Here is a 21,006-nt window from a genome sequence, read left to right on the forward strand (position 1 = left end):
ATAAAGTCTCAAACTATTGACGCCCTTATGTGTACATAAATAAAATCAAGAGATAATTAGATAGAAAAGTTAAAATTATCAGATCTAATATATGTGATAAATTTTATGATAGTTATGATCAACTCAATCATAATTCTAATTCTTCTATTAGATTCCAATAAAAGCGAAGTATTTGCGATCAGTATGTTTTATCACAAGTGTCATAGTATAATGTAATTGTTAAAAGGTGAAATTGTACTCGTATGGATATAGTTAGGAATATGATAAGTTATTCTTTTATATCCGAATCAATGTTAAAAAATCTCTAAAGATAATTATATATATCTTGAATATGATTCCTAGTAATTTAATTTTATTAATTTATATAGATCGGTAAGAAACCCAACTTAAGACATTTACAATATTTAGGATTGCATTATGGAGATAAAAGTCTTCAATTCACATGAAAAAAAATAATTCAATGACTATTTTTGGGTATTTTATTATTTATCCAAAAAGATCCAAAAGGTTATATACTTTATTATTCTAAACATAATATGAGGATGGTTAAATATGCACGATTCCTAGAAAATTATGAATAAGTGGGAATATAAATTTTAAAATTTAATCTTGATATTAAGAAAATACATATTGATATTTCTTTATTATTTTATATTCGAAAGATTGTTGTTCCTCAAATCACTAAAAGAATTGACGAGTGAATAACAAAATAATATTGATGAACTCTTATAATGCTGATATTGTTGCTAATAATTTTATAAAATAGCCACAACTAGCAATTTTAAGAAGATTTAAAGGGAAAGGAGACCTATCATTTTTTTATTATTATATGATATATCTATAAGAATTATATTATAATATAGGAATCAAAAGTATCTCTCGTTGTTTTCATAAGTTATAAAATATAACGATTTTAAAAAATGATACATGTAATAAAAGAAGAATAATTGAAATCAATGGACTAAAAAGAGAACTCGTTGAATTATCTAATAATTATAAGACAAAGAGCCGGTTGCAAATAGATCTTTTAAGACAAAGTGTGACTTAAAGAGTAATATCAAACAATATAATGGTCAGACTTTATGGTTAAAAGTTTTACTCATAAGGAATATATCAATTATAATGAGATTTTTTTCTTTAAAATTTTAAATAAACTCATTAAGAATTATCATGACATTAGTAGTTCATTATGATTTTGAGAAAATAAGGATCTAGATTTATCTAGATTAACCTAAACAATTTAAAGAGAAAATAAAAAATATATATATAAAATTTGATATGAAAATTTAGGAAATTCATTTATGATCATAAATAAGCTTCTAGACAATGGTATATAAAGTTTCTTGAAATCATTATTTTTTTATATTTAAAAAAATATATTATTGATTAGTATTTATATCTAAATATTAGTGGGAGTAAGCTTGTTGTATTGGTCTTGTATATGAATAATATTTTATTTGCTAGTAATAATATTGGTTTATTATATCGAACTAAAAAATTTCTCACTAAAAATTTTAAGATATTTGATATGAATAAGTTATCTTATGTTATTGGTATTAAAATATTCATGAATAAATCTCAAGGATTGTTAGGACTATCTCAAAAAAAAAATATTGATCGAGTTTTGAAGAGATTTAGCATACAATTTTTATTTAACAAATGACAAAAGTAAACTTTTCAAAAAAATCAAATAAAAAACTATTTATTATGTATACATAGTTGAAAATTTATTATATGCTCAAGCCTATATCAAATCAAATATCAATTTTGTAATCGAAATACTAGGTATATATTAGAGTTATTAGACATGAAACACTAAAAAGCTACAAAGAAAATAATAAGATATCTAGAAGGGATGAAAGATTATATCCTCACATATATGAAATTTAATTAATTTTAAAATATAGTATTATGATATGTTGATTCTATTAATTATTTTAATAGTAGAAAGTTTACTTTATATTTTATATTTGTTAGTTGAAAGGGCAATTTACAAGGAAAAAATAAAGTAATGTATTATTACGTTATCAACTATAAAACCTGATTTGTGGCATTTTTTAAGACTATTTAACAAGTTTTATGATTATAAAATTTTATCTCAGGACTTGATGTGGTTATTCTTAATTGTCAAGTAATTGAAGATATTTTGTGATATATCACAGTAATTTTTTTCTACAACTACTTTAGTAGTTTTACATATTATAGTAAAAAGTACTTGATGGTTAGAAAAAAATTCAGAAATAATTAATATCAATTAAGAACTTAAAATTCCATATTTGAGAGGATATTATAATTAATATTTTTATTTACATAATTAAATTATTTATTGCTACTATCATATATATATATATATATATATATATATATATATATTATAAGGGTTATTTTAGACAGTATTAGGAAGAACTAATAGTATTATCATACATAAAAGGAAATATGATATTATTGGTAATCAAACTTTATGTGATATTATTATATTTATTGGACTTATTAACTTATTTTATAAAATTTATGAATATATATAAATTATTTTATAAACGTTTTAAAATATAATTAAGTAAGATTATTTTAAATAAATTTTTATTTTAGTTATTTTGATTTTATTTTGTATATCTTATAAATTAATGGGTCGAGTAAGAGAATGTTAGATTATGTGACACTATTTAATTAGATAAGATATATTATAGATATGATTAGATTTTGATTATGATTATCGGTTAACAGAAAGAAAATCCAATTATAATAGGATTACTTGATGAGATGACTGTGATATGTGTAACTTTTCTAGTTATTTATTCTAGACCTTTTGCTCTCGTCTATAAATCGATAGGATCTTCTAGACACTCAATCCGAATATATGACGTGATATTATTAAGAGATCAAGGATAATAGAACGATGAGTCTAACTTTCTTTACAGATCAACATAGATCTATCTTTATTTGATTTTAAATTTTTATTTTAAAATTTTCTATGTAATAATAGTATAATCATTAATTTTATATTTATAAGACTTACGTATAGTGTTTTCCGTTTGTCAAAATGTGCACTGACCATGGTGCCAAGTGGATTGCAAAAATCTTGAGAATGGAAAACAAGCTTGCATGCATGTGGTTGTTCCAGATGAACTGGGAAAGACTTTGTGGTTGCAGTCTAGCATAGAAGATGGGAACTTAAATGTATTTGTGTCTTCTGGGAAACAGATTTCTAGCTAATGGATCAGGCAGCTCGTGGTTGTGGTTGTAGTTGTAGTTGCAGTCTAGCATAGAAGATGGGAACTCTCAATCTCTGTCATCCGCCACTTTTCTCCTCCCAATGATATTTTAGAAGCTACGCAGGTTGGTGGTTGGGACCGAGCTCACTTGAGATTTCTCTCTTGGAATATCATGTAATTGATTGCTCCTCTGTAGAATTTTGTCGACCGAAAGCATCTGATTTCAAATACCATTATGATAGTATGCTTTTTCTCGTCTTTCATTGATTTTACAAGGTTTGTGTCACTTATTGATTTTGTGTCATTTATTGTGTTTATGACATTTATGATAGTATACTTGTTTCCTGTGATAATATGTTCCTCATTTATTGATTTTGGAAGGCTTGGAATCCTTAGTTTACCGGTCTTGCTGCATTGCACAATGCACAGGTGATTCGATGGACTGCGGTGGGTTAGATAATCTTCAAAACAAAATCTACTAACAAAATTACAGCATCAAAGGGAGAACATCGTGGGAAAGATCTAAGAAACAAACCATATATTTTGCTTTGGAAGTGGAAGGTGTTTACATGAGCCATCAATCTGGCAACTCAAACAAATAATTCATTCGATTCATGACCACATACTTGATCCCAGAGGACATGGATTGCTACAGGATCTCCTAAAGATTAGTATTCTGTACTGCACTATGTTAACGCTTTCTTGGTAGAACATGTTCTTACTGAGCCGTCGGAACAGCTATCGCTTGCCAAATCTCAAGCACTTGTTGTGTTTCACCTCTGTGATGGTTGATGTGGGCAGACTGCTTTGCGTCGTCTGTTTTGCGACAGAAAGTTTCTCCATTGCATTGATAAATCTGCGCAGGTGCCGGATATATTGGGGATACGACTCTAAGTTGCAGTGACCACCTCCCTTGATCCATAATGGATCATACTTCTCTTTGGATAATTCCCACAAGCGTTTCCCATGAGTCCAGTCGACGATATCATCAGCAGTTCCCTACAAACAAATGGCACATGATTAAGACCTCATGTGATAGTGGTGTACTTCTAGAATTGAAGTCCTTATTTTTTATATAACATGGATCATGAACATCAATGAAATGGGTGGATTGAAAGATTTGAAACAATATACACATGGTTCATGTTCAATAGTTTCAGGAACACCACAAAAGAATGTCAATGTAAGAAACTTGAATGCTCCTAGAGAAAGTCTACTTTGGCATTTAAATGATACTTTGGACTTATTTTAAGCATGGAAAGCTTCCAACTCCAGAATAAAATTAAAGCAGGTACCAGCGGTCAGCAGAGAAAAAATTAACTAGCATGCACATGACATGCCCTGTGGAAGGTAACCGATACAATAAACATTTTATATTTGCCAGCTAAGTGTTTCGGGATCAGGACAGGTCCTTTTCTTTCCTAATTTTGGAAGTCTATTCAACCAAACTATTTTTGAAAAGGTTGATCTCAGATTGGCAGCTGCTTATAGAATGTCACCAAGTCTTTTAGTTGAGCTTTCTAATTTTGCTGCAAACAAGGTTCAGGAGATGATGAGATGACAAAGTTGGACGTACTAATCATATTATACGATGGCAATGCACTTGGGAATTTCTAGTGCTAATTTGCAAAACTGATGAGTTTATAGGATAATCAAACCAACATGCAATGTAGTATTGCAGTACCTGGTTAATCAAATAAAATCAAATTAATGAACTGGCTGATGAAAAATGCTTACATGTATAACGAGAACTGGGCAGTTTACTTGTCGAATTTTGTCAATGTTCTGCAGACAAAAAGCCCATGTTTCACAGTAATAATTAAAGAACGCATCAAAAAATTACAGGAAAAGCAATAGTATGAACATGAATATGAACAAATAAAGCAGAGAAATAATCGAATAGCGATGAATTCCCAACATACCTTGAAAATATCAAACCAGAATGTCAGTTTCACAGGATATAGGACTCGTATGCCTGACAGGATTGCACTATGGAGGACAACGCCTCGCAGTTTCTGTAATCGTGCAGCCAGGTGCAACGTCGGTCCGCTACCAACAGACTGGCCATACAAAATGAGATCTTCTTGTTTTATCCCATACTCTTTCTTCAAACAATCGTACACTGCTTCTATGTCATAGTACGTGTTGAACTCAGATGGCTTTTGGGCAGGATGACGAGTAACAAGGAAAACAATACACACAGTCAGAAGTGAGAAGTAGGCTACGATGCATGCTTCTGATGACAAACTTTAGTTTATTGAGAACATATCTTATGACATAGAGAGGTACTTGTGGCTGTTGCTGTCAATCTTTATTATCACAGAGTTCTTGAGGAAGCATGTGTAGACTTAGATTGTGATTCCAACATAACTCATGCAACATATCACCTTCACATAGATCGGATGTAACTCATTCCTTATTCAAGCAGTCAATTCTAAGCACCTAAGAGGGTAAATATTTTTGCTGCATACTACTATCTTGCAGGTGTAAATCACCCCTGAAACTTATGGGCACACACATCAAGTTTGCTGGAGAGTGTGTCGCCCATGAAAAACTTCAAGGTATTCACCCTTGCTAGATAGCAGTTTTGTTTGTGGAATTGCTACTGCTATTTACTATCACTATTTTATGGCCCATCATGTGTGATGTTTGCTTGCTTCCTTGAAGGAGAATCATCTATTTAATTCAACTGATTTAGCTATCTCAAGCACAGCATATAACTTTGTTGTCATACTATCATACAACTACAAAGCATACAAAACAAGTAGAGAAGGCAGGAGGAAGAGAACAAGAACATGTTTGCAAATGTTTACCTTCCCTGTCGATGCTCCATAACCTGAGTAATCATAACTGCAAAACAGAACATAGGGTCAGTAATTAGTTCTGACTGCGTTTTCCATCGAAAAGCAATTTCTGATTTCATTTTAAAGTAATAAAATATTTGTCACACTATCCAATTTGAACATCAAAACATCTTAATACTAAACAGATCTGCACATTGCATCCTTGAGGTTGGAGTGGGGAACAAAAGCAACAATAAAATAATAACAACAATCAGCCATAATGGCCCAACTATGTCGGGTCAGCTATATGGATCTTCGCAAGACATGAACTTGTATTCTCATAAACTCGTACTCCAACAATCAGAGATCATCATAGTTCTCCCGACCCATCAAAAACATAAATAAAGCAATTTTCGTACAAAACATGTCCGACAGAAATATTAAACTAAATGGATCATCAAACTGGAGAAAAGGAATCAATTCTGCCTACTTCTGTGACCATTATCTCAGCATCCCTAGAGCAATCCTTTTGTTGCTGTCATACACATACAAAAAGCTCTTCGAGTACAATAAAATATTACATGCACAGGGCTCAGCACCTCACGTTTCATATCTACTTGTAACAAGTTACGGATGGTTAGCAGAGGAATCCATCTGAAGCCACATATAACATTAGAGGGAAGCAGAAATATGTTTAGAAGCCTAATCTCCAATGTTCTTGACAACCATGGAAGCAAGAGATGGATCATATGAAGCGAAGAAGAACAGAGATTAAGCAGGCACAACCTTGGATTCTCTCTCAGAAACCTAGGGGATATAAACATCAAAATTAACCCCTTTTTTCATTCAAAATCCCTAAGGTCCTAATCAATTACCAAGACCAACCAATGTTTCGCCTCCAAAATCTAAATCTAGGAACCAAGCTTATTCAAAAGAACCCATCTTTTGCACAAAAGATCCAATCTTGCGAACTGAGGAATGAGAAAGGGAATGGGAACGGAAGAGAAGAGGACAGGGGAAGAGAAAGGCAATGGTAGACAGAGAAGCTTCTGTGTGCTCTACCTCATGATGTTGACCCGGAGATGAGCGCGGAGCTCGAAGAACAGGTCGAGCATCTGGCCGAGGTCAGCCGCATTGCCGTGGGAGTAAAGGAGGGTGAAGCGGGCCAAGGGGTGGCGCCAGAAGGTGGCCACCACCCGGTTCCCGACCTTGGTCTCTACCAGGTGTACCGCCACGTTCCTCTCCGGCGACAATCCCGACAGGCACAGCCGCCCCTCCGCTCCCCCCTCCCGGAACACCTCGTACGTAGCCGGCTCCGGCGGAAAGAACGCAAACCGTGCCGCCACCGACGACGTCACGTTCCCCATCTCGCCTCCTCCCCAAACGCCCCAAAGATCCCACCTTTCGCCAAATTAATGGCACTATCCTCTCCTCTCAGCTCCCTACCTCCTCCTCTGTCTTCATTTCCTTTCCCAACCTCTCCTCTTCTTCTTCTCCTTCTTCTTCTTCTTCCTTCCTCTTCCTCTCTATCCCACAACGTCCTTCTTCTATTCCTCCCCTTTTTCTTCTTCTTTTGGTGCTGTTTTTGATGGCAATTTGTGAAACAGAGAGAGACAGAGAGAGAGAGAGAGAGACAGAGGAGAAAAGGAAGAGAGAGAGGGGGAGGAGGAAACCAAACCAGGTGGCAGAGGGCGGTTTGTGTTTGTTGTTTGTTAATCGTGTTCTTGGACGCATACACGATCTATAAGAATGGAAGGTGGCGATGTAGAGAGAGAGAAAGAGAGAGAGAGAGAGAGAGAGAGAGAGGGAGGGAGTTGAAACGAATCGAGAGGCATTAAGAGAAGCAGAGATAAATCTGATGAAAGATTAGTTTTTTGATGAGCTGGAGCAACTCAGAATCCAGGATTTCCCTGTCATCTGATGAACACAAAAAGGCCACTGCACGAATCACGAGGGAACAAAGAAAAGTACGATTGACGGCTCAGATTGGGTCAAACGAGGTTCCAAGATCCGTCAGTCGTGACTTGTGGTCAGACATCCTTCGTGGGGCACCAAACCTTTTGGTGGCCGTCATCTCCGACTCACACACACACACACACACACCCACCTCCTCAGATCACATCGTAATTTAGTGTAGATCTCATGGTAGTTTGGACTGGGTAGCTCATTGCCTTTTTTGGAACGTACTTCCATTTGCTCCTCTAACCTCGCTAGATTCTTCTTAGATTCTATTCGCAGATGCGTATTCAAGTCACAAAATCTAGGGAGGCGTGAGATCTTGGATGGACGGTCTTGATGATCGCATCACAAAGCCTTCGTCCTCGCCGTTATGCTTTCATATACGCAAGCTAAGATGAAGCCAATTAAGAAGTGCAATTACAAGTAATTCATGATCAGGATTAATTTGAAATTTGAGCTTCAAATTGTTATCATGATGTATTATCGACTTGGATAGCTTAAATTTTTTTCCTAGCATAGTCCAAACCAAGAGCTAAGATTAATTATTGCCACAAGTTTTATGATGAGTTGGGGGTTAGGAAAACTTTTAAGGGCCAAAAGAGAGGAAAAAAAATAAAAAAGATCCACACTTAAAAGACCTAACTCAACTAGATTAGTTTTTTTGGCTTTATTAAGCAAAATTAGGCTTTGACTCACTAACATCTCTCACAATCATTTTTTGTCAAATACCCCCACAAGTTTACAAATGTTGGAGAGACTCTCAAATGTTAAAATAATGTTGATTATCTTCAAGATTTCTATCAAAGTGGATGAATTAATGTTCAACAATTATTGTTCTATTTTTAACATATTTCTTAAGATATTGGAAGCTTACTCATTCAATCATATGAAAAAAAAAGTTCTTAAGATTAAAAATGAATTTGTTGGATAAAGAAACATATAAAAGATATATGAGAAACTAAATAATACTATGGGAAAGACAATGAATACATCTCCAAAAATATTATATATATATATATGGTAGAGCATTTATCCAATAGATTGAAAAATCATAGGCATAGCTTAAAGAAATGTTCATGCCATCCAAAAATATTAGGTGACTTTTGAAGACCAAGTGACTGATCTCCAAAGAGGAGAATAGCAGTAGTAGTTAACATTGATGTGGTCCAATTTGAACCAAATGCATTGTCACATGTCATATGCAGTGACATTGAAGAGTTGCTACGAGTTGCAATCAATCAGATGCCAATGGAGTTTCTTCAGAGGTGAAAACAGGTGCATGTGATTCTTTAAATTCTTTAATGTGGAGTGTATGGATGAGTTGGTATGCATCCCTTTCCAATTGTGATGTCCCAATTCCTTCTTCTGTAGGGTGGTGACAAGCGGATAAGGAAGAAGTGGTTGTTCCTCCGAGTTCTCTTTTCAATCTAATCATCCTCCTTTTTCTCTGAACAAAGAAACCATAATATTTCATTCGATCAATTAAAAGTTCGCCAAGATAATGAGCACTCTCCGCATAAAACAGTAAGGTCACAATACAATTTAGACAGATCTTAGCGAGTGTAGGTAATCTTACAAGAAACCAGACTAATAAGATCGGTGTTGTAGATCCAACATCATGTTTCGACATATCTGAAAACCCAAAACCAGATCACTCTCATCAGCAAATTAATGTCTTTGGCAGATGATGCAAGTGTTTGTCCCCTTCTCTCAGCCAAGAAAGCATTCAAACCTGTTGAAGCTAAAGGCTGGGGTGATTCTTTTATGACAAAGGGAATAACTGAGGGCATGTTCATGATTGTTCTTGAAAGCATCACAGTACTTTTGAAAAGCTTCTTCGCTCATGGTGGCATTTGGTAGCGTTTAAAGCGGCACGCATGCACCGTAACGCATGTCTCGAAAGAGCTAAAACACATCTCTTGATCTTCGCAGCTGAGGTAACGAGTGCACATATCGGAGTACGAAAGGAAGGGAAATGGAGAAGAACAAAAAGCGAAGTCACATTGTTATCGCTGATTGCTATGACTCGAATAGCATCCAATCTCAATGGGTTTTAAGCCAATAATAAACCATTTGCTTCTGCCGTATATCTGCACAGCTCTTGATTTCCAGCTTTACTGATCAAGATGATGAAACTCTCTTTCGGTGTCAACTGTGTTCGAGAGAGGCCATCAACCTAATGGACGATTTCTACATTGCATTGCGGTGACTTCACAAGAAGAGGACATAAGAGTATGGGTTCCATCTATCTACATCAGATTCAGATAGAGATGTTGCATCTGCTGAAGTGATAAAATGGAATGCTTAAAGATCATAATAGATTCTTCCCATTCACTGCAAAAAACCATCATCAAATTTGTACGAATATATAGATAAACTCAATAGCTTTAACGGAGCCATACAACAATGTGGTTTTACTGAGACGAGAAACCTAGTGGATGGTCCATGTCTAGGAATGTGCGCCCCGTAAGAGAGAAAGATCGGAAGAAGAAGCTTTGGCAAAGTTGAAGCCGGTCCTATGACCCAGCTTTTCCTTACGACGTGGTCATCATCCCCATTCCCCAGAATCATTTCTCTCCTCCACATGAGATGTGGTCAAGAGAGAACTGGGTTTTGTTATCATTCGTCTCTTTAGTGTTCAAAGCAGGTCATGCACACCCGTAACTCTGAGCAGCCATGGCAGGTCTTTTTTCCCCCTGCCTGCACCTTTGTGAATGGGATGGCGATGGGTCAAAGGATAAAGAGACGGGTCAACATAGATGGATTGACAGGTATGGTTGTGGAAGTGCGTGCCCTGAGAAAAGAAAGAGATGAGCAGCACAGGGCCAGCATATGAATATGATGGCATCTTGCAACTTCCATTGCACATCATCATCATATATGTATTGGCGTGGGCCATATGGTCTCTTTTGTTGCCACCTCAGACGGTGGAGATGAGACATCTGCACTTCCCTGTTCTTTCAATCACGCACTCGACACAGTCAAAATCTCACGAGGAAGAGAATTCTTTGCTTTCGGACGAGATTTTTTTGTTATGATATTTTTCTTCTTTTATATTTGATGAAAAAAAAAATCATCTAATCATGACTATATACTTAAATATTATAAATATTAGGTTGATATAAAATATTTTTAAAAAAATATTTAGTCTTAAATTGATTGAGGAGTATGAGAACCAAAGACTCATAGGTCCGTGGAAAGTCTCGTACGTCGCTCGATCAATCAAATTATCCCTTATCTCGTATATATATATATATATACATATATATATATATATATATACATACATATATATATATATATATATATATAATCATAAAATTAATTCTTAATATGTTTGACAAAAAATATAAAAAAATATAAAAGTATATATTGGCGAATATTGAGAATTGAGAAAAATGCATGTCAAGAGCAGTGAAGCAATACTCTAAACTATTAAAAGAAACGTCGAATCATTCATAGTCTTTTATATAATCAAATGGTTATAACGGAATAAATATATAAAAATCTTCATTTTCTCTATTCCCGAATAAACACTCTACAGGTGCTAAATTATATTGATGCACTAATAACAATATCAATAGCACTATTAAGCAGGTACTCCATCAACTGCGAAGAGATGTATTAACTCCTTTGTAGATTAATGTAATCAGACTCAGGTACATGCAGCAATTGACCAATTAAATTATAAGCCAAAACTTGCAACTCCGCGAAAACATATCTAAATTCACTTTGAACGAAAGAAGAGTAACTTTCAACTTTTTGGGCACATGGTTATCCACATGCCTTTAGATCTAATTGTCCATATTCATGTATCTACATATGTACAACGCAATCTTCACAATCTAATTGTTTTTCTCCAGTTCTTATTTCCAGACCTTGATTGCACCATCTCTGCTACTGGATATCAGTAGTCTTTGGCTCAACTTGGCGGATGCTAATGAAAGCACTGAGTCGCGGTGGCACCCGGCAGAATCGGTAGCTGCCATTGAGAGAAGTGCCTTCTGGGCCAACTTGGATGCAGCAGGCCTCTTGTTCATCTCCTGTTTGACATTTTAAACAACCAAGTTGTACCGACAAAAGCGTATTAATTGGCTCATTTTCTACAACAAGAGAATGTAACAACTCCAGGAACGATAACAGCACAAGTTAAAATGCTAAAACCAAGCATGAGCACCAGGTTGGTACATACTAATTAAGATACCAACATGATTCTTCTTTGGGAAAAAATGCATAATCAATGTATATTACACATCCTTCTATGATAATATTCTCAGGTAAATATTCTATCTAATCAATGTAGGATGTAGACAAAACCTAGAGAACAAGTCAGATGCTAGTGAATCAGCATAACTCAATACTTGGAACTGTCTCATAGTGTGTAAAATGCAAGTTGTCTAACGCTAGCTAACCTTCATCAGAATGAGCACAAGATAAATTCAGTCAATGAATTGATAGGAATTAGGATCTTTCTTTATAGAGATAAACTCAATCCCATCGGATTCCGGATAGAAACAATGTGTGTGGCATTGTTAGTTCACATGATCCTCTAAATTGTTTTTAGAAAATCCAATCGAGGATATGTCAAAAATACAGTAGATAAATCTTTTATAACACAGATGCTTAAAAAGAAGCCTATCGGCACCAAATGCAACATAAGCACAAATGACCCATCAAAGTAGCAATCTAGATGAAAGATCACACTCACTTATCTTCAAGTACGCACAAGTACTACATGAATTGAAGAAAAAAAATCAAAGTAGAACTAGATATCTACAGGATTCCATGAATCTTTCATGAGAGTACACAATTCTTTAAAACAGTTCCAGAAATGCAGCGCTTAAACAACATTAGTATGGAAATAGTAGTAGTAGAATTGTCCAGGAAAGAATTGAAATACAACAAAGTTACTTAAATTGTACCTGAACAACTTGTATGCCAAAGCTAGACCTTATATCGTAGTACTCATCATTCCTGACACCTTTTGTTGATGGACCGCATACACAGTAACTATGATCAGGACTGCAAGATCATGAAAAGGAAAATAAAAATCCACAAAGGCAGATTTATTTTGTGAAACCATTTATTATAAATGTTGAATTTAAATGATAACCTAGAATGATCCCAGTATCGTATCCTCAAGTCTGTTCCACCAGTTAACAGGTCTCCTCCAGGTAAGGGAAGCAATGAGCGGATACCCTGAAGACGAGGGGCAGGTTCATTCAACTCATCAGTCCTATATTTGGAACTGGTACCACGTTTCCCATCTGGTTTTGAACTTTGTTTGCTAGAAGGCCTTGCCAGTGCTCGAGTAACATTGGATGTTTCAGCTTCATTCTCACCACTAGCTACTCTCAGCACCTGCAATATTTTGGAAAATATTATGCATAATGGCAAACACAAATATCAGCATTATATTTGCATAACCTTCAAGAATCAATCAATGTATTACTAGTTGGGACAGAAATAAGAAACAACTTCCTACAAAACCTGAGCCCATGATTTATTGCAATATTCAAAGACACTAAATATAACTACTTTTGCAATTAGTAAACTTCAACTTTTTGCATAAGCAAGAATAGAAACACTTATCAAACAAGTAGCAGCTATAACATGAGAAAATTAAACACTAGAATTAAGAAAAAAAAGATAAATTGTAATTCAGATAGAAAAGATCCATTTAAACAAAAAGTGAAGCTTAAATAACCTAAACCATATAACAAATGTACAAAATAGCTCTAGATAACCCACATTCCTACAGTATGTCTCAGTGCAACCCACCATGGTTATCTTCCTAAGTAGATAACTTTTTACCTTCGTATACCATAAGGTATAAGGAACCCACAAGGTACAAAGAAGCATTCTTCAATTACCTGATGGCAACTTCCATTCTCTGCATTCCAGAGGGAGACCTCATTATGCCCAGCAGCAACATAAACTAACGGCCTTGTGACAGTAGACGAGGAATTGGCTGGTGGAATTAGCAAGCATAACTTTTCCACAGGGCATACAGTGGGGTACTGCCAGGAGTTAACAGGCAAAAGGAACCTGAGATCCCATAGTGTCAGAAAACCCCTTGAAGAACCCGACACAAACCAATTCCCACATTGACCCATTACGAGAGATGAGACATATCCCTCATCAGGAACAGCTTTGAATGTCCAAGCTTCTGAGTTCATCCTTGTATCCCAAAGATGGACCCCACAACGCTGGGTGCTGAACAAAACAGTCTGACTTATGCAGCTATCTGCACTAGAACAGTTTAGAAGGCTAAGAATCGCGCCTTCACCAACTTCTCTCTTCTTGATATCAGCAACACCCGAGTACCTTTCAATTACATTACCAAACCCTCTAGATATATAATCCACAGAAAACAAGTGAACTCTTCCATCACTTGCACCAAGAACTACTTGTGCAGTGCCTCGAAGCATAGTTGCACATAAAGCCCGGCTACCATCAAGAGAATAAGTTAACCTAGATCGAAAAGAGATGTCCTTTTCCAACTTTCTAGTATCCCATATCTTAACAGTGGAATCATCTGATGCACTTATGAAAAAGGTGTGGTCATTTGAAATGGCTATATCATTCACAGCAGAACGGTGCTCCTGGAGGTGTGCAACAAGAACTCCACGAGGCTTCCATTCTGTGTCAGGAATTGAAGATGCTCTTGCTAAGGCAGACAACCCACCTAAATCAGACTGTGAGGCATCATCTCCAGCCATAGACGAGCTTCCCTTTAGAGTGTCACAAACAGTAATATCCTGGAACTTGCTGGTCACATAAGCAGATTGCTCAGAGTCCCTGGCTTCTGGATCTTGTGCTGGCTTTTGGACTTGCTTGACATTGTTGCTGATGTTAAAAAAAGAGCTTGAAACAAGTTTAGGAGGAACTGAACTTGATAAGCCAAACTGCTTGTTAACAGGCTCCAGCCAAGGCATGCATGAAGCAGCAACCCCTTTAGGATTCCAGTTCATTGAAGATTCAGAACCTACAGACACTCCAGCTGTGCGCTTATCCACACAAACAGAATACAAGGGTATGCCTTCACCAGGCCCATCACAAAGATAATTATTTCTTGCTGTGATTTGCGCGGAGATGAAGCCAGAGAATTGCAATTTTTCAGATGAAAGAGAGTCTCTTATGTCCACTGAACCAGAGGTACTTTGGAAGGGAGTCCCTGTTCTTATGGCAACATCTTCAATGATAGGTAGAGGCGAATTCTGTGTAATACTATTGACATATTTGCCACTTTGTGCATTGGATTCTCTTTTGACAGGACTCTTAATAGATTTTACATCACCTGCTACCTTCCTAGTATGTTCAACAGTTTCCCACTGGTTTGAATTGGAGGATCTGCAATACCATATTTTTCTTTGTCTTTCCAACATGTAAGGACTCCTTGCATTCTCCACAACTTGATAGTATACCGTCTTACTGACTGGAGGCTTCAGACATGAAAGGAGGGATGTCTCAGAAGATAAAGAAGTTGGCTCTCTGTGGAAGAAAGAGCGCAAAACTGGAAAAAGATAAACATAGGAATCTACTGGTCCTAAGCTCTCGCTGCTGGCAGCAATAAAAGTGACAGCTGACCTTCTAACCCATTGGATTGGATAACATAACAAAGGAAAAGCTTTCTCAATCAGCCCACGAAGCATCCTTTTCTGTAGAAAACCACTCTTGCACAACATGGATAAGCATTCTAAAGCATTCACAATTACAGCCTCCATTTCATCGCTCAACGCCTGTTCGATATAGGGCAAAAGGTATTCCTCAACACTTATTTGACCGACAAAAAAGCAGACAAAAATTATCTGCCCGTAAAAAACTGCTCGAAGTTGCTCATCTCGATCATTAAGAAATGCTGGTAGGATGGGCAACAACAAGTCATTACTATGCCTCTGCCCAAAGAAATAACAAAGACGACCAATATCTTGCAGGAGAGCTCTACGGATATTTGGAGTTTGCTTTGCACCCATTACCAATTCCTGCACAATTTCAGCTATGGATTTTCTCAACTGCACAAGCTGACCATCAACTTTATGGCCTTGCTTCTTTCTTGGTGATTCCATAGGAAGGGATTGCGATTTTTGAACTAGACCAGATCTATCAAGAGGTACTCCATCAGATATGTGCTCGGAGCGAATCAAGAATCTATAAGCAGTCATTGCAATCTTAGAAATGTTACTTGCATAACATATCCTAACACTTTCTTCTGGATCATCAGGAAGCATGGAAAGCATTGGAAGAATATACTCGGGAAATATCATTGCATCACTCGGAGGAAAGTCTTGGACTGAAGGCAAAATGTCACACAATGTTTCAAGAGCAGCACAACGCACAATTGCAGCTGGATCAGAGAGCATCACAATAACATATGGAAGTACATGTTGCAAACGATCTTCATCATCAATGTATGAGGAAGAAGTCTTTAGTAAAATAAGACCAGCCCTCCTCAGCTGTGGTTGCTTTACACTTCTTATGCATGAGCAAACTAAAGATGCAATTAGGACCATGCCTTCGCAGCTGACTTTACACTCTGACCCTGGAAAAGACGGCATGCCATATGTATCTGTCTGGCTATCATATTCATCCATCAGAGCGTCCAAGTCACTTTTAAGGATCTTTCTTAAAAAAATTGTTTCTTTCTGCTTATGTCCTTTGGAATCACCTAAAGCCTGTTCTTTCAAATGCATAAATTGTTTAGAAAATGGAGTGCAGGCGGCGTCAGAGTCATTTGAGGAGATCAATGTAGATTTTCTCTGTGCTACATCCGAATGTGTTTTACGGCTTATGTTTTCTGCATCCTTGAGAAGTGAAGTAATATCTCCAACAAGCTGTATATGGTCAGCAACTGTGACTTTCTCCAACTTCCCTCTTTCATTCCCTCTTGCCGATTGCATGCTTTGTCTCCCACCTTCTGTATGTTGAAAACCTTCATCATCTGTGGATTTTGAACAAGTGGATGGATCAGAAACAATGTCCTCAGATGATCTAAAATTCATCATTTGCTCATGTATCTTCTGGAAGGCGCTTTGTGTGGCTGCAACCTATAACAAAATCAAATTTTAACTTGTTATTTGTATAAGTTTGTAACTAGCTTACAAAAACAAGATCATCAGACTTTCTCACCCTTGTATCCGAGTCAAGAGGAACCAGACAAGAAAAGAATTTGTGAAGAAATGGTGCAAAATAATTCGGAAATATAGAAGACGCATAATTTTGCAAATAACTTTCACATGTTAGCCTTGCATTTGGGTCCAACTGAATCATGTGAAGTATCATTTTCCGGATTCCATCATCTTGTATCTACAATAATTAAGCACATGATCAAGCTCTGCTTAATGAATCTGAAAAAAATGAAAAAAAAAAACAAGCTAATAAAACCTATAGTGATAATGCTTTTCACTATTACGAGAAACTAAAAGAACGAAATTAACTCAAGTGCATGATGACAAAAGGACCACAATACCTGATATTTATTAAATAAAATGGTTAAAATACTTCAAGTTGTTACATGAGACAGATTGAAGTAAATATCAGCATAAAAATAACCTTTTCAAGGTATTGACTAGGGTCATATTGCCCTCGGCGATATGAAAGTAGCTGGGATAACTCAAATAATGGTTGCCCCTCCAGAAAAAGCTCAGCAATAACACACCTGAAAAGACAAGGCATCAATACATTTCATGAACCACGTATAGGACAGAATGAATCTGATGGCCAGATAAACTTTTTAACAACAATAATTAGACACTACCAAGGTTCTTATTTGTGCTCAAGAGATAGACCATGGATTGCCATACAAGTCCATTCCATACAAGCATACATACTTATTGACACATCCACCCTATACTAGGATAGGTCATATTCCTTGGACTGAAGCTACCTGCACTATCCTAACCAATGCATATCAATACATGTCCATGCCTTATTTCAACCTAGAGATCCTAGAATCAATCTAACGCCCAACCTACTAATCGGGTGGTACTCTGTGGAACTCCTAGATTCAAACAACAGATACCATCCTGTAGATGTCAATTCATTCTGATCAAACATGCTAGGCTTTTACACATCATCCACCTTCTACAAACACTGTATTACCTAGATCAAGAAACTTTATTCTTGTAAATCATTTCTCCTCTAAAATTTTCAATAAAAGCTGGAGATTCTAACTGGACATCACAGAATTTTCAAAAGAGACAAAATTCCAAAATATATTTGTGTACATGCGAAATTGCACCTCACAGCTTCATCTTGAAATGGGTTAAGAGACAAGAATATAAGGAAAACAGATCTATCTTATGGGTTGTTTTATACAAAGATACAAATAAACAAGTAATATCCAACTTACGAAATGGTACAATATGAAAAAAGAAATGGTTGACAATTGGGATTATTATAACAATAAATCTTGGAAAATAGATTACTTTATAGAACTCAGATGATGAAATTGTTTTCAAAGAAATAAAACAACTGTGTCAAGTTACAATAGCACCCATGATGCATCATTCTTGTTAAGTCAATCATAGAGATTGAAAATGTAACAATATGCAGAGACAGTCAAATGTAGTGACGTGCTCCTTTATAAAAAGAAATTTCATACCCCAGTGAGAAGATGTCCATAGATGGCTTTAAAGGTGCATCCGCTGCAACTTGTGATTCACTTCCATGATCATAAAATCTCTGAAATAAGTAAAACCATATATAGATCGGTTACTTCTCTAACAAGATACTTATAAAAGATGTAAACAAAACATCCCACCAACTAGAATATGAGACATGGTAGTCCAAAAGAAACACATGAAGTATAACATGATCATAGAAGATGTGCCTAAAATATGAGTGGATAAATTTAACAATGAAAATTAAGGAGAGAATTTGTTAGCTTCAATAAGATGAGTAAACATATATTCATTCGCATATGTCACACCAAGCTCCACATTTGGAAAGTCAATACAATGTTATAATTGATGACTTCATTCTTGTTACATATTCAGAAATACCACCAGCAAATTTTATCTGACAACTTGCTGTGATTTCCAATCTTCATGTCAGCAGTACTCATTGAAACTGGGTCTACCTTGAGATGTGTTATTCTGCAACTTATTAAAGGGTATAACAAATTCGATTTAGAATATTCCATCGCCGTCCACTTCTCTCTTTAAGAAATCAAAACTCCTAAACCATCTCTCTCACAAGGCTATCTTAGGGGATCACTCATACCTCAACCCTCATAATACCTTGATGCAAATTTATTATTTAAACCAGCTATGAAAAAGTTACAAAACCTGCAGATCTCAGGAAAATAGCTAGAAGCAAGAATCCCACCTCAGGTGCGAGATAACATCGCCTCCTCCCACCAGTGTCAAAGAAGAATGAAAAATCTGAAGGGTCATCATCCGGTATGTATGTTGGCTTGAAAGATGCAAAGTCGGCAAGATATAGCCAATTCCAAGAAGTAACAAGAACATTCTCACACTTGATATCACCTATAGTAAGCAAAATGCCTTGTTAATAACAACTTCATGTCAAAAAATCCAAAAGTGAGCCATTTTTCTCCCTCCAGAAATTCCTTCTCACCATGGCAAACTCCTTTGTTGTGACCCTGCTCCACAGCACAGAGTAACTGCACAACCAAATGATCTAAGTCCACAACCATATCTGGAGAACAGCAATAGAAAGACTTATATGACCAATGGACTGAAAGCATTTGGAGACAGTTCTATTAAAGCCGCAGCCAAGTTTAATAAGTACTGCTAATAGTCTTTCTGTTTTCTCCTATGAAGAAGGAACAATTAGAAATATATACCTGAAAAGCAAGCCACTTCTTTTCAATAAGGCTGAGGAAGGGCCTCGTGCTCAGCCGATCATGAAGGTTGCTGAAGAAATATTGCCTCAAGAGATAAGCTGCCTTATCAGTCTCCAGCCAGAACTATATACCACTCAAAACCTCAGAGAAAGGTTCAACAAGAAGCAACACGAGAAATACAAGACCTGATGCTAATGTTTCCAGTGCAGCATAGACCTTTACAAGCTTTATTTTAAGAAATTAGGTAAAAAAAATCTATATTCATTAGCCCAATTAGCATTAACTGCTATTGCATCAATAATCAAATGCACATGGAAGAAAAAAATAAGGTCAATTCCCAGAAAGAACAAATATGCATATCAATATGTGATTGAAATTACTGTCTCTAATGCCACACATAAATTTCAAAAATTCAACACGTAATTCCTCAATAAATCATATATTAAAAAAATGTAATATAAAGAAGTATAAAAGGGATATCAAAGAAGAGAAAAACTCACTTGAAATGGCCAAACATGGGGATGTTGCATGGATTGGAAGATGTCCCTGATCTGAGCCAACCTCCTCTCATACTCCTGTATAACGCAGGCATATCAATGGTCATACTCAACGTCAAGCTCAAAAAGCTAGGGAGGGAAGGGACCTTGAGGTCGAGGGGGTCGCCGCGCTTGAAGTAGACCTTGACAAGAACGAGGCCCTCGTCATGCTTGCAGAGGATGGACTTGAAGAAGCGTCCCCGGCCTAGAATCTCCACAAGCACCAGGTTATAGGTGGATGGGAGGTCGTGGAGGTAGTACTCGGTCGCGGACACCTGGGTGGTCCTCGCGATCTTGTTCCCCATTGCACCGCCGCTCTCCGCAAAATCCCTCGGATCCCTTCACCTCCCCTCCTTCTCCTCTTCCCTAATTGTTCTTCGCCGGCGGAGATCGGGCAGGATCCGCAGACGTCGCCGTGGGTAGGGTGAATTAGGGCTCTCACATGGCGCCTCGGCTCTCGTCGGGATCGAGAAGGCAGAGGGAATTATTAGGCTGTTCGCAATTCGCCTCTCTCTGCCCTTCGTCGTCGCCTCTCCTCCGTCCCTCTCCTTCCTTCGTCTTCTTGGTTTTCTCGTCTCCTCCGGTCGGGTGAAACAAAGAAGACCGGTGACGAAATATCCTGATGCTTCTACCCGAGGGTAGCGTGTACGAGTGTTAACGGATTGGACCGGGCCATGTCGGATTCGGATTCAGATTCGGACGCGAAA

The 21,006-nt window shown here is 36.7% G+C and overlaps 2 protein-coding genes across 4 annotated transcripts; both read right to left on the minus strand.

The window, feature by feature from the left end:
- Nucleotides 1–3,735: 3,735 nt before the first annotated feature.
- LOC135673037 (uncharacterized) lies at nucleotides 3,736–7,714 on the minus strand. Its single transcript, XM_065181712.1, has 5 exons — nucleotides 7,058–7,714; nucleotides 6,026–6,062; nucleotides 5,135–5,371; nucleotides 4,950–4,997; nucleotides 3,736–4,211 (listed from the first exon to the last, which is right to left on the minus strand). The coding sequence occupies exons 1-5, from the start codon at nucleotides 7,360–7,362 to the stop codon at nucleotides 3,951–3,953; spliced, it is 888 nt and encodes a 295-aa protein (XP_065037784.1). The 5' UTR covers nucleotides 7,363–7,714; the 3' UTR covers nucleotides 3,736–3,950.
- Nucleotides 7,715–11,552: 3,838 nt separating this feature from the next.
- LOC135673038 (serine/threonine-protein kinase VPS15-like) lies at nucleotides 11,553–20,921 on the minus strand. 3 transcript variants are annotated; one of them, XM_065181713.1, is made up of 12 exons: nucleotides 20,407–20,921; nucleotides 20,264–20,338; nucleotides 19,764–19,886; nucleotides 19,535–19,580; nucleotides 19,283–19,443; nucleotides 18,558–18,637; nucleotides 17,507–17,612; nucleotides 17,084–17,260; nucleotides 13,828–17,001; nucleotides 13,068–13,315; nucleotides 12,877–12,976; nucleotides 11,553–11,997 (listed from the first exon to the last, which is right to left on the minus strand). In XM_065181713.1, exons 1-12 carry the CDS (start codon nucleotides 20,602–20,604, stop codon nucleotides 11,821–11,823), a joined length of 4,665 nt encoding a protein of 1,554 aa, XP_065037785.1. In that variant the 5' UTR covers nucleotides 20,605–20,921; the 3' UTR covers nucleotides 11,553–11,820. The 3 variants fall into 3 exon arrangements, with proteins under 3 accessions (XP_065037785.1, XP_065037786.1, XP_065037787.1); XM_065181714.1 differs by lacking the exons at nucleotides 20,264–20,338; nucleotides 20,407–20,921 and having other exon boundaries at nucleotides 19,535–19,615; XM_065181715.1 differs by lacking the exons at nucleotides 18,558–18,637; nucleotides 19,283–19,443; nucleotides 19,535–19,580; ... (1 more) ...; nucleotides 20,264–20,338; nucleotides 20,407–20,921 and having other exon boundaries at nucleotides 17,084–17,301; nucleotides 17,507–17,597.
- Between the last annotated feature and the right edge of the window lie 85 nt (nucleotides 20,922–21,006).

The sequence above is a fragment of the Musa acuminata genome, chromosome BXJ1-5 (genome assembly GCF_036884655.1).
Source record: "Musa acuminata AAA Group cultivar baxijiao chromosome BXJ1-5, Cavendish_Baxijiao_AAA, whole genome shotgun sequence".
NCBI classification, from domain to species: domain Eukaryota; kingdom Viridiplantae; phylum Streptophyta; class Magnoliopsida; order Zingiberales; family Musaceae; genus Musa; species Musa acuminata.

Excerpts from the sequence above, each read along its gene's own strand:
- LOC135673037 (XM_065181712.1), bottom strand. The coding sequence starts at position 7,362 with ATGGGGAACGTGACGTCGTCGGTGGCGGCACGGTTTGCGTTCTTTCCG. Across the intron at positions 6,063-7,057 it reads CTCCGGGTCAACATCATGAG|TTATGATTACTCAGGTTATG; the intron begins GTAGAGCACACA and ends TCTGTTTTGCAG. Across the intron at positions 4,212-4,949 it reads GCCCAGTTCTCGTTATACAT|GGAACTGCTGATGATATCGT; the intron begins GTAAGCATTTTT and ends ATTTGTTTGTAG.
- LOC135673038 (XM_065181713.1), bottom strand. The coding sequence starts at position 20,604 with ATGGGGAACAAGATCGCGAGGACCACCCAGGTGTCCGCGACCGAGTAC. Across the intron at positions 18,638-19,282 it reads GATGTTATCTCGCACCTGAG|AGATTTTATGATCATGGAAG; the intron begins GTGGGATTCTTG and ends TACTTATTTCAG. Across the intron at positions 17,613-18,557 it reads ATGGACATCTTCTCACTGGG|GTGTGTTATTGCTGAGCTTT; the intron begins GTATGAAATTTC and ends TTGTCTTTTCAG.